The following is a 12,488-nucleotide window of genomic DNA, read 5'->3' on the forward strand; positions in this document are numbered from 1 at the left end:
GCGGCTGCCGGCGCGGGGATTGGCCGGCTCCACCTGCGCTCCAAGGCCTCAGGCAGCGCCGGGGGCCTGGGGCCTGCCCCCCCCCCGCGTGGGCGGCTTGGCGTGGGAGCGTGGGGCGCGCGGCGGCAGCAGCTCCCGGGTGCTGATTGGCCAGAGCTGCGGAGGGCGGGGCGGCTGGCGTGAAGGGGGCGGGCCCAGGCCGGTCCCTTCTTCCCCAGCGTCCTCCCTAGCGGCTCCCGCGTTTCATCATCTCCAGCCCGCGGCCGCTGGGCGCGGCGCGATCCACTTAGCCCGGGGCTCCAGCCGTTCTCCAGCGCCTCTCCTGGCCTTCTCCGCACCTAGGCCGGGAGTTTCCCGTGGGCCGGCTCCCAGAACCCGCGGGGCACAGCTGGGGGACCTCGCCAGCTACGCCTGAGCCATTCATTGAGAGCCCAAGTCCTCCGCCTCCTTCTGTTCAGAGCCGCAGGTAGCGCCATGGAAAAGAGCGGCGAGACCAACGGCTACCTAGACAGCGCCCAGGCCGGGCCTGCGGCGGGACCTGGCGCGCCCGTGACCGCAGCTGGACGCGCGCGGCGGTGCGCAGGCTTTCTGCGGCGCCACGCGCTGGTGCTGCTGACGGTGTCTGGGGTGGTGGCGGGCGCCGGCCTGGGCGCGGCGCTTCGCGGGCTCCAGCTTAACCGCACGCAGATCACCTATTTGGCCTTCCCCGGCGAGATGCTGCTCCGCATGCTGCGCATGATCATCCTGCCGCTGGTGGTCTGCAGTCTGGTGTCGGGCGCCGCCTCCCTCGACGCCAGTTCTCTCGGGCGCCTGGGCGGCATCGCTATCGCCTACTTTGGCCTTACCACGCTAGGCGCCTCGGCTCTCGCTGTTGCTCTGGCGTTCATCATCAAGCCTGGGTCTGGCGCTCAGACCCTTCAGTCCAGCGACCTGGGGCTGGAGGAATCGGGCCCTCCTCCGGTCCCCAAAGAGACAGTGGATTCTTTCCTTGACCTGACCAGGTAATGATCCCCCACCTCTCTGGGTGTGCAGTGGAGACGCCAGTCCTCCGGTATGCTCCAGTTCATTCACACACACACACACACACACACACACACACACACACACACACACACACACACCTTCCTGTACTCCTGAGTTAACTCTTAATTGGCTTCTGGTGGCCTTTAACATTTTAAAAATATCAGAGTAACGTCTGGAATCTGCATGCTGACCACACCTTTTCAAACAGCAGCGGGGTCGCATCGGTCAATATCAAGGAGCAGGGCAACATCCTTTAGCAAGAGCCAGTCTTACCGCTAGGTGTGTGTGTGTACATTAGGGCAGAGGCAGCAGTCTTACCTGTACTTCACTCTTTTTATTTTTTTTTAAGATTTTATTGGGGAATTGGGGAAGGGGAACAGACAAGTTGGTGTCCTTTTGTTCTTCAGTCTAGTTGTGGAGGATGTGGCTTCACTGGCCCATGTTGGTATTATCATTGTGCTCTTCCCGGTGAGGCAGTCGCCCTGTGGCCATTGGACTGCTGCTGTGGCTCTCTGAAGCTCACGAAAGCGCAAGCCAGTTGCTGGCCAGCCCCATTGAAGCCCACGTAGTTGCCGGACACTCAGGGCAGCCCAGCTCCAGGTCAAGCTGTTGTTCACCATCATTGGGTGCAGTGTCACTGGCCCTCACGTGGGATCCTAACCAGGGCCCTGCTGCTCAGAACTAGTGTTCCAAGCCAACTCTTAACCAACACTCCACACGATCGGCCCTGTACTTTACTCTTTAGACTCTCCGGCAACGCTCTAACCACTCCCAGATATCTTCACCCCATATTCTCCCCATGGTGCCCGAAAGCTTCAGGGAGCATTGGTTAAATTTTGCCTGTTGAGCCATCCTGGCCTGTAATCTATGGCCTTCTCTGTTTCAGCCCTTTGGCTGGGAGGAAGCTAGCAATTGTTTGAAGAGTTGTCAGTGCACCCAAGGATAACGAGGCTGGGGTTAGTTTTGTGGGGCCCATTCCCCAGACAAGACTCTCCTAGAGGCTTGGGACAGGTTGCTGTCCACACCATAGTCAGGACCACTGTAGAGTATTTTGAGTTTCGAGGGGCTTTATTTGTGGGAAGGTGTGAATTCTAAAGGAAAGGGAGAGAAAAGCATCTTTGCCTGCTTTCTGTGACTCTGAGAAGTTGCTTTTCATCCCTTGAGATGTAGAGTAGTTTCTGTGGATTACCCAAACCAGCCTCTTTTAGTTTCTCCATGAGCCCCGAGTTCACAGATGGGAAAACTGCAGCCTGGAGGCCTTTACTGACCTGGCCAAGTGCAGCTGAGTGAGGAGCTCAGCTGGCTCCCCGTCCAGGTTTCGGATAATTCTGGATTCTGAGTTTTGGAGAGGTGTGTTTTGTCTTGAGTCACTGAGGCAAAACTCCTCATTGCTGAGGCTGTGAAAAAACAGCAAATCCTGGGCAAAGTGACTTGACTTCCTGCTCTTTCCATTTCTCCCTCTGGAAAATGTGACGACTACCACTTAAGAGAAGAGTGTTCATTTGAAACTAAAACAACAAAAAGTTCAAGGCATTGCATTGAAAAATAAAAAAAAAATCTCTGATGAGGCAGACCAGGAAGTTCTTACCAAAAGTTCTTACCAAAAAGGCAGGTGGAGGTGGCCTATTAGGACTTTGATGAAGTCACAGCCTTTGTTTAGTGTCTGGCAGCTTGATATTTGGAATCTTTACAGATCATTAAAGTTTTGGGACTCACTTTTAGGTGGGTGCTGAAGACAGCCTACTAAGGTTGAGAGTGACTTTGGCTTATTACCTTCAGTATATCTGTCAGCTGTCCCAGGAGGGAAGGCAGTTATGGGGTCAAAGGATTCTTTTTTGCAGAGATCAGTGGCCCAGGGAGGGAGCGTGGCTGCCCAGCTCTGATGTGCTCATTGTACCCCCGTAGGGAGGCTCAGTAGCATTCTCTTATCTCTAAGAGAGGGGCAGTGGCCAAAAAACAGGATGGGGTGAAGTGAGGGGTTACCTTATTACCACCAGCCCCAGAAGGGATTTCTTATATCCTGATCATGGCTTTCTAGTTTTAGATCCAAGCCCCTTCCGCTCCTGCTTCTGAAGTGAATGGTGACCCAGCATCATGGCCTAGCAGTCAGTGTAGATGCAGACTTCTCAGATGCAGATACAGGGAAAGACTAAGAGAACCTTTGTTGTGGCTTGTTGGGAATAGGTAGTGTTTAATCATGCTTCCAGGGGCTAACCTCATTTAATCCCCCATCTTATGGATAAAGGTGCTGTAGGTGGTATGATCCTATTTTACGACTGAGGAAATTGAGCCATCGAGACGTCAAGTGATTTGCTCAAGGTCACAGAATGGTTTATCAAAAAAGGGATTGGAAGAGCTATGGGTCTTGTGCCCCACAGTTCAGGGCTCTCTTTCTACCACTCTCCCATCCCCTAAGTCAACATGCCATAGTAAGGACACCATGCTGCTGGTCTGTCTTAGAAATGTTTGCTCTGGGCCAAAGGAGGAAACCAGGCAAGGGTATGATTGGGTTAGGGCAGATGCCCACTTCCTCTGAACAGAGGAAATGAGCCCCTTGGGTGAAGGAAAGTGTTTGTGCAGCTGTTCAGACTTGGCTTTCACGTTGGTCTTGAGCCACATGGAAATACTTCCTGGGTTTGGGGAGTCTCTGGGTAAAACATTTTTAATTGCTTCCTTCAAAGAAGCCTCACCGATGTCAATTTTATGTGACTCTGGGCATGTTCTTTGACAAAGGCAGGGCACAGTCCTTTCTGCCTGTGGGCATGTGAATGAAATGAGACTCTGCCAGTAAACACCTTAATTATCCAGCATGCCCTCCCTTGGTAATTGCCCAGAACATAAACACCTGGAAGGAGTGGAAAAAGGCTCTGATGACTTAGTGTAGTGCAGCTGCCACCAAGGCTCTGCTAAGGCCCATGACCTTTCCTGTTGGTGAAGTGCCCTAGAACTCCCACAGGGTCTCTCTGCCATGATTTCCAATTTGTTTTTTCAAGATGGGACCACAAGTCGGAAAGAAATGAAGCCAATAGCTATTCATTAGGCCTTTTAAAAAATTCAGAATGCCATTGCTGAGTGGTTGAGTCCCTGCCACCAATGGATTAGAAATAACAAAGTAGGCTAGGGAGTGGGCATGAGATGCTGGCACTAGGAGCAGCACCTTTGAGAGCTGAGATGTGATGGTGGGTAACAACTGGCAGGTGGCAGAGTCACAGATAGTCTCCTCCTGCGCAGCCTGGAGCTTTATGCCTGGGGACCCGGAACAGTACCAGATGCTCAGAACTGGGAGTGACCCAAGTCATTGAGCTGTGCCTTTTCATCCAAAACGAAATAATTTTGGCACCAAAGAGACAGAAACAGGTTATCAGGACCCCAGTCATTGTGGAAGTTCGTGGTCCCTAATAATGCTTACTGGTTGTGGGTCCTAGGGCATGTCCATTACTTTCTGTGCCTTGGCTTTCTCATCTTTATAATGGGGCTCATGATAGTATCTACCTTGCAGGGTTGTTTTGAGGGTTAATGAGTTACATCTGTAAAGCTCCTAGAACAGAACTGGCCCAATATATGCTTGTTCTTGTTATAAATGGAGCAGTATTACAACAGAGTGATTGGGTTTTTCCGGTTCTTGTGAACTAATGGGGTGGCCAGTTAGTTCTTTTCATATTCTTAAACAAATGAGAGTAAATGGGAAGAAAATGAATGTTTAGGGGAACTCAAGATGACTTGTAGCTAATGTAGTCTCTAGGTATATTGGGGACCACGTGGAACATGGAGAAAAAGTGAACAGTGACTGACTGTTTTGGACTAATGGAATCAATACTACGAGACATTTGGAAAAAGGAGAGTAGTCAAAACTAAACACAGTAGAGCCTTCCTTCTGAAATGGGGCAGAAATCCTCACATGTCCTCCCTGAAATTCCTATTTCTTTTTCCCCTGCATTACATGTCTGTGGTCGCCAGAGTTGACTTCTGTTTTCTTCAGCTGTGAATGGAAAGGATTGAGGCAACTGGCTTCTAAACATTCATCTGGATGCTAAAACTTATAGTTTTCGAATGGAAAACCAGAGGTGTATCTGCAAAGGGAGCTGGCAGGGACAGCTGCTGGGCCAGGGCTCTGTCTGCACTGGCAGCCAGAAGAATGGCCTTGGGGCGCTGTCTTTTACAGAAGTATAGCTGATGCTGCCCTGTGCCTGGTAAGCACAACTGAGATTTTGCCTATTGCCTGATTTTCTAGGCTTTATTGTTTTTCCTTGTGCTCATTTTCTCAACAGTGGACAGTGCTATGAGCCTTTCCCTTCAGCGAGGGAGGCGTGAGGGACTTAACTTTGCTTCCCAAGGATTAGTGTGAATGTGATGCCCGTCAAGCTGCAAAGAACACATTTCTTTAATAGGTGCAAAGAAACCTATTGGAGGCTGGGGTCTAATATGAGCCCCTAGATCATAATCAAAAGAGCGAATAGTGAATAATTTCTATTACATGGTGGCCATGGCAGGTGGTTTGACCTATGCCTATGTCTTTATTTTCTATAGGCAAGGTGAAGACTCTTAGCAAATCTAACAAGGATGCAAATTAATGGAGGTTTCTCAGCCTAACTAGTCACTAAAGGGAAAAAATGGCAGCTTGTAATTAAAAAAAAATAAAATACAGAAGGTGTTAACGCAACACTATTCCTTGTTTTACCCAGAGAATACCTAAATAGTTCAGAAACTAAAAAGAACATACACCCAAAGAGGCCCGATGGGCAGTGATTAAGACACTGAAGCCACCTATCCGGGTTTGAGTCCAGCCCTCCCACTTGCTAGCTGCATGGACAAGTCATTTAGCCTCTCTCTGCCTCAGCTTCCTTATCTGTAAAATGAGACCAATAATAGTATCTACTGCCTAGACTTGTTATGAGGAATAAATGAGTTAATATTTGAGTGTCTTGCTAATAATATTCTAGTGTGTCCCAGCCTCTCATGGACAGCTCGGGGCTACTTGATACAGAGAATGAGTTCTGTTCTTAGCTTTATTTCCTGAAAAGTCCCCAACTCCAGGGGACTGGCATCTTTCCAGCTGGAATCTGAAACTGGATGTGGGCCTTAAAAAGAGGGTAGTTGACTCCCCCGCCCCCCGCTGTCACCACAGTGTGAGCCCACCACCCCCAGCCCTTCCTCTGCTCCCAGCCTTGTAGGGAACAGCAAGATCACAAGGAGCACATCTCTGTTAACTGACCCTGTAACAATAAACACCAGGGATAATAAATATCAGGTGGACATACTGTGAGCCATATCCTGTTCTGGAGTCTTTGAAATTTTCATAAATTCAGTAAAGAATTTTTGAACTTAAATAAAAGGAAATACTTCTGGAACAAAAAATATACCTAAGTAAAAGTAAATTGTTTTACATTCTTCTCATATAGAACAGGGAAATATGCATACACCACCCTTGACAATAGGATCAGAAGAATAAATAGCACCAGATGTAGAAAGAAGGAACATTCTGAAGTTTTTCATCGTGTAAGCTGCATGAATCTATACAGTACCACTAACACTAGTTCTACAGTTGCCAGGTCAGCATCGACTCATACCAGTTTTTCCATTTGTTTTAAGTAATGTATCCAGAGATTCCTATAGCACTCGAAAGCCATGTCCATTTGTTCTTTCCCAATATGGTCTGACTTGGGTCTCTGGATTTAATAGTATGGTCTTGGAATTTTTGCAAATGTTTTTGACTTTGACCCACTATGAGAAATATATTTTAAATTATGGCATCCACACATATGCATCCCTACCCTATGTACACAACCCAAAACACCAGTTCCATAAAACATTATAAATGTGGTACTCATACATGCTGATATTTTTTATTCTGTCCGAAGTATTTCATCTTTTGTAAAATGCTGGTTAGAGCAATACATTTTATTTCATGGCTTACTAATTTTTCATTAGTTTAATTAGACCAAATTAAACTTTGGTCTAATGTATACCTGGTATTATGTACTTCAAGTAAATTTCTCAGGATCAAATAACAGAAAAAGGAAATATTTGAGAATGTGAGCAGTTGGGGAAAATGCCTGAAGACAGAGCTCTGGGGAGCAGTTTGCATGAGGAGCAGCTGATCCTTGAATACAGGAGAGCTCAGGAGTAAGAAAAATCCGGAGTTCACAGCAGCATATATGTTTAAAAGCCAAAGGAGAGGGCTGAGAAGGGTGCAGGGAAAAGAACAAAGTTGAAGGACTGACAATACCTGACTATAAGACTGACGATAAAGCTATGATAATAAAAAAAGTGAGGTATTGGCAAAATAATAGACAAATAGATCAATGGAACGGAATAAAGAGCAGGAATTAGAACCCCCCCCCCCCGCTAAATATAATTATTAATGGATCTTTGACAAAGGAGGAAAGGCAATATAATGGCAGAAAGATATCTTTTCAACAAATGATACTGAAACACCTGGATGTCCATGTGGAAATAAAAAAAAGACTCTAGACACAGACTTTGCATCCTTCATAAAAATTAACTCAAAATGGATCGCAAACCTAAATGTAAAATGCAAAACTATGAAACTCCTAGAAGATAAAAGGAGAAAAACTTGGTGACTTTGGGAATGGTGATGACTTTTTAGTTCCAATGCCAAAGGCACAGTCTGTCCAGTGTTTTGCTTTACTTTCACAGCCTCAGCTTCTTGCCCCTTGGTGCAGGCGGAAGGGGACTGGTCTGGCTCCTGGTCTGTGGCAACCACAGGGACCAAGAGAAAGGAGTATGACTTTGTGGATGCATGAGCCTTAGCTCACTGCCCCCCAGGCAGTCCCTTCCCAGGGATTAATATCTGAGAGCGAAGCTATGTAACCTAAAGAAAGTTCAGTCATCTCAAGTGAATATACACGTATGTGCTTTTGTGGTTGTAAAACCTCCTTGGCATTTAGCACTGTATCTTTAAAACTTTTAAAGCAATTTTGAGAGATGATTTACGTACAATAAGGTGCACTCATTTTAGGTGTACAGTTCAATGAGTTGTAACAAAGAGGTAACTCATTTAACCATCACCACAGTCCAGACATTGAACGTTTCTGTCACCCATGACCCTTCTCAGCAATCCCCACTCACCACCCCTGCCTCCAGGCAGTTTTGGATAGAAAGTGAAACTTTCTATCACTATAGATTTGCTTTTACTGGAGTTTCATATCAATGGAATCATTCAGCATGTACTTGTCTTTGTCTGGCTTCTTTTGCTCAGCATGATGTTGTTGAGATTATCTGTGTTGCCTGTATCAATAGTTGATTTCCTTTTTATTACCCAGTAGGATCCCATTGTGTGGATTTATCATAATCTGTTCATCCGTTGATGGACATTTGAGTTTTGGGCTATTATGAATAAGGCTGTTGTACATATAGACATACATTTTCATTTCTCTTGGGTAAATATCAAAAAATTGAATTGCTGAGTCATATGGTAAGTGTATGTTTAACTTTATAAGAAACTGCCAGAACACGTTGTGTTCTTAGAAAGTTGATTTTTTTCTTGCAAGAGTTGTTGTTTTCCCTCTAGTATTGTCTATACCTCTTCGTTCCCATTGGATTTTGTAGACTAGAAACTGTAGACTAGCTGAAAACAGGTTGGTATGTCAGTGTATATTGGGTTAGAGTCAAGGTCCATTCTGGGTGAGACAGTATTGGGTTATTGCTCAGGCAGGCCAGATGGAAGGGTTTAAACAAATAGTGTGTGCCCTTTGGAAGAGTGTGTTTCAAGGCTGTGGGAAAGGCTGTGTTTGCACCAGTTGAGGAAGCTGCTAATTCCTGAGAGATGCAAGGTACTTGCAGGGGAAATTGTTCCCTGTGGGAAAAATGGAGGCCTTCTAACCCAGCTCATCCCTTAACTTTCCTGCCCTTTTAAGGAGAGAACCCAGTGGCCAGCTCAGTCTGGGAACTATTGAGAGTTGACATTTGGTGGTTACAGAACAGGGAAACCTTGGCTCAGGACCTATTTCTGCTTCTAATGTAGCAAATGGAAGTGAAATACCAAACCTACCCCACAAGTTTGAAATATGTAAGAGAGGTACTTTGTAATGGAATAATAGGCAAATGTAAGTTGCTATTCATCTATACCAGGGGTCGGCAAACTCTTGAGATGGAAGAGCCAATCCTGTTCCTCACAACAATTTAAAAATTATTCGAGAGCCATAAAACAAATGAAATCACCATTATGTGAATAATACCCTTTAAAAATGTTATCAATTAAACTATGATAGTTTTATTTTCATTTTCAATTTTATTTCAGAGCCACATGTACGTACCCAAAGAGCCGTAGTTTGCTGACCCCTGATCTATACACTGAAGAATAGCCAATACACATTGTTAGTCTGTTTCTACCTTTTTTTGTTAAGTTCATATGCTTGTGATAGGACTCCAATTTCTGATTACCATTTTGTAACGGTTAATTCAACTGGCGATCACATTTTGTCTGCTAAAGTACAGGCGAGTACTTGCTGGTATCCTCTAAATATGTTAAAAGCAATTCTGGTTTCATAGACAAGTAGGTTTGGAAAATGCCATGTTGCTGTCTCTACATGCTAGTTGTTTTGTGGAAGCACCCTGCGTGTAATGAACTCGTTTTTGCATCTCATTAAGTAACCCTGTTGCCTGGTGTATTAGTTGCCTATTGATGCTTAACAAATTACCAACAATTTAGCAGCTTAAAATCACACATATTAGTTATCTCACAGTATCTGTGGGGTCAGGAACCCTGGCACGGCTTAGCTGAGTCTTCTAGTTCAGAATCCCTTATAAGAGCACAGCTACGGTCTCATCCTAAGGCTTGACTGAGGAAGGAGTCACTTGTGAGGTCACATGGTTGTTGGTAGAATTCAGGTCCTTGAAGTTTAGACTGAGAGCCTCAGTTTCTAGTTAGCTATTGACCAGAGGCCGCCCTCAGTTACTTGCCATATGGGCTTTTCCAACATGGCAGCTTGTTTCATCAAACAATCCCAGAAGGTAGTAAAGAGAGTCTTCTAGCAAGAGGGAAGCCACAATTTTATGTAACCAAATCACGAAAGTGACATCCCATCGCCTTTGCTCTCTTCTGTTGGCTAGAAGGAAGTCATAGGCCCCACCCACATTCAAGGGGAGGTTATGACACAAAGGCGTGGCTTCCAAGGGGGCCATCTTAGACTTTTCTGCCAAGCTGGGCTGCAGTTAGACTGGCCTATCACTGAAACCGAACACACTATAAATAGTTGCCTAGAGATTCTAGTGCTAGGTGAACAACTCAACCAAAGAAGTAAGAATTAGTGCATATGTTTGGCACAAATTGGGAAGGATGATCCAGAGTCTTTTACTCTTCTAGACTTATTCTTTTAGGAGTGGGTAGAACGAATGGACTGCCAGTGGGGTTTTCCCAGCATCCTGCACAGAGCCTGACCCAAAGGAGACCCTCAGTAAAAACTGTTTGCATGAATAGACTTCAGTTTGAAAATATAGCTTAACTTGATCAGTTCTATTGCCCTGCTTTTTGTAACAAATATTTTATAATATCCTTTATCCTGAAATGAAATCCATAAATAGAAATTACCTACACACATAATTTCAAAATATCAATATGACTTAACTGTAATATAAAAGACAAAAAGAAGAGAAATTTATAATAAAAATAATGTGTTTCAATATGTTAATACTCTAAAACAAAGTGGTTAGGTGCTTGCTTCTGAATTTAGATTCAGCATTAATGACACAGCTGTAAATACAAACTGATACTTGATACTGGTGTGTGCAGTTAAGGACCCAAACTCTACAATTTGTCATTGGTGATGTGATTTTTCCAGAAAGATGAACAATTGTTGAAAATATTCTGAACAAAACAAAAGAATAATCATCCCATGTTTTACATGATAGTTTTATTCCTAGGAAATTCAGTATATGTTCAAATTATGCAAAAACTAGCTTGTTTTGGAGTTAGTTTAGGCCCAGGTAATTATAATAAGGTTTTTACCTACAGGTATGTCATACAGGATATTGGAAAGCATGAGGTCCTTGAGGCCATTTATTGTACAGGACTTCATTGCACTTAGCAGAACAAATGGCTGAGATCTGGCACTTTTTCCTACACATACTTTCTCAATTCCAGGAATGCTCCCCGATTATTGAGACAACAAAAACACTATGGATTTTACTAGTGGCAGCACCACTCCCCATTGAAAAGCACTCCAGTAGGGCTTAACTTCTTAGAGAAAGAAAATTGATGCAGTTATTCTGGTATGGTTAGACACAGTTAAGCTTAAATATCAAGGAATACCATGTGGGAAAGGAGATAAAAATCAATGCACTCAAGTATCTATTGTGGCCCAGCAGCCGGCATGGTTGGATGTTTGGATGAAGCAGAAGACTGCAATAATTGCAGGAGGAGGAGAGAGGGAACACTGTATGTTAGGCTGTCGGAAATGGGCATCCTCAAATGCACACTTTAAATGCTGAATTTTAAGAATACTGATGAAATGCTTTCTTTTCCAACAGAAACCTGTTTCCCTCAAATCTTGTGGTTGCAGCTTTTCGAACGGTAAGTCTTAATGCTTTGCTAAAAATAACAAAACTTTGATGGGGTGGGGGATATGTAAATTACTGCTACAGAATTAGGTAAGATGGAATAGGAAGGGATAGTGTTGTTAGCAAAACTTGGTAACACTGGTCTAAAGTTTTATAGCTAGGCTTCCGGAATAAAAACAAACAAAACAAAAAATGCCAACATTTTTCTAAAATATCTTACTAGTTCCAACATCTTTTCACATCACCTGAGAAATACCATCAAATCACATTTTGGGGCGCTCTTAAATATTTTAGAATTTTAAAAAGTACACTTTTAAGCTGGGCCAGCCGAGTGGCTCAGTTGGTTAAGAGTTTGCTTAAGAGCATGAGCTCTGAGCAACAGCGTCGCTGGTTCAATTCCCATATGGGCCAGTGAGCTGTGCCCAAGCTGAGCTGCCGCTGAGCTACCAACAGGTGGCAGGATGGCTCAGCTGGTGCGAGCCTGTTCGATGGTGGGCTATGCCCACCTGCAGCTGGGACTGAACTCTGGCACCTGGAGCTGAGCTGCCGCCCGGATGGCTCAATGCGCTCTTAACAGCAAGGTTGCTGACTCGACTCCCGCATGAAACAACCCAACAAAAAAAAGTACACTTTTATGGGGTTTTTTTCTGATTATAAAGGTTAAATACATGCTCATTTGCAAAAAAAGTAAAGTGCAAAATAGTGGAAGAAAATAAAAATCACCCCTAACCACTACCTACAGCTACCCATAGATATTTTGGTGTACAGGCTTCAGATCTGTTCTTTTCTACGCATACCTATACATTTAAAAAATAATTATACTACATATACTGTTTGCATATTGCACATACTACACATGTTGTTTTGTGACCTGCTCTTTTTTTTTTTTTTTAAAGATTTTATTGGGGAATTGGGGGAGGGGAACAGTGCTGGGGAATCGGGGGAAG

General features: G+C 44.7%; 1 protein-coding gene across 1 annotated transcript in view; it reads left to right on the forward strand.

Moving 5' to 3' along the window:
* Window positions 1-191: 191 nt before the first annotated feature.
* SLC1A4 (solute carrier family 1 member 4) overlaps window positions 192-12,488 on the forward strand; it is a 27,668-nt gene continuing 15,371 nt past the window's right edge. Inside the window, exons 1-2 of the mRNA XM_019635473.1 lie at window positions 192-1,001; window positions 11,512-11,554. Of these exons, the coding sequence (XP_019491018.1) occupies window positions 475-1,001; window positions 11,512-11,554 (570 nt within the window). The 5' untranslated portion in view covers window positions 192-474. The remainder of the gene's footprint in view (window positions 1,002-11,511; window positions 11,555-12,488) is intronic.

This window comes from Hipposideros armiger, unplaced genomic scaffold, assembly GCF_001890085.2.
Source record: "Hipposideros armiger isolate ML-2016 unplaced genomic scaffold, ASM189008v1 scaffold_2, whole genome shotgun sequence".
Taxonomy (NCBI): Eukaryota; Metazoa; Chordata; class Mammalia; order Chiroptera; family Hipposideridae; genus Hipposideros; species Hipposideros armiger.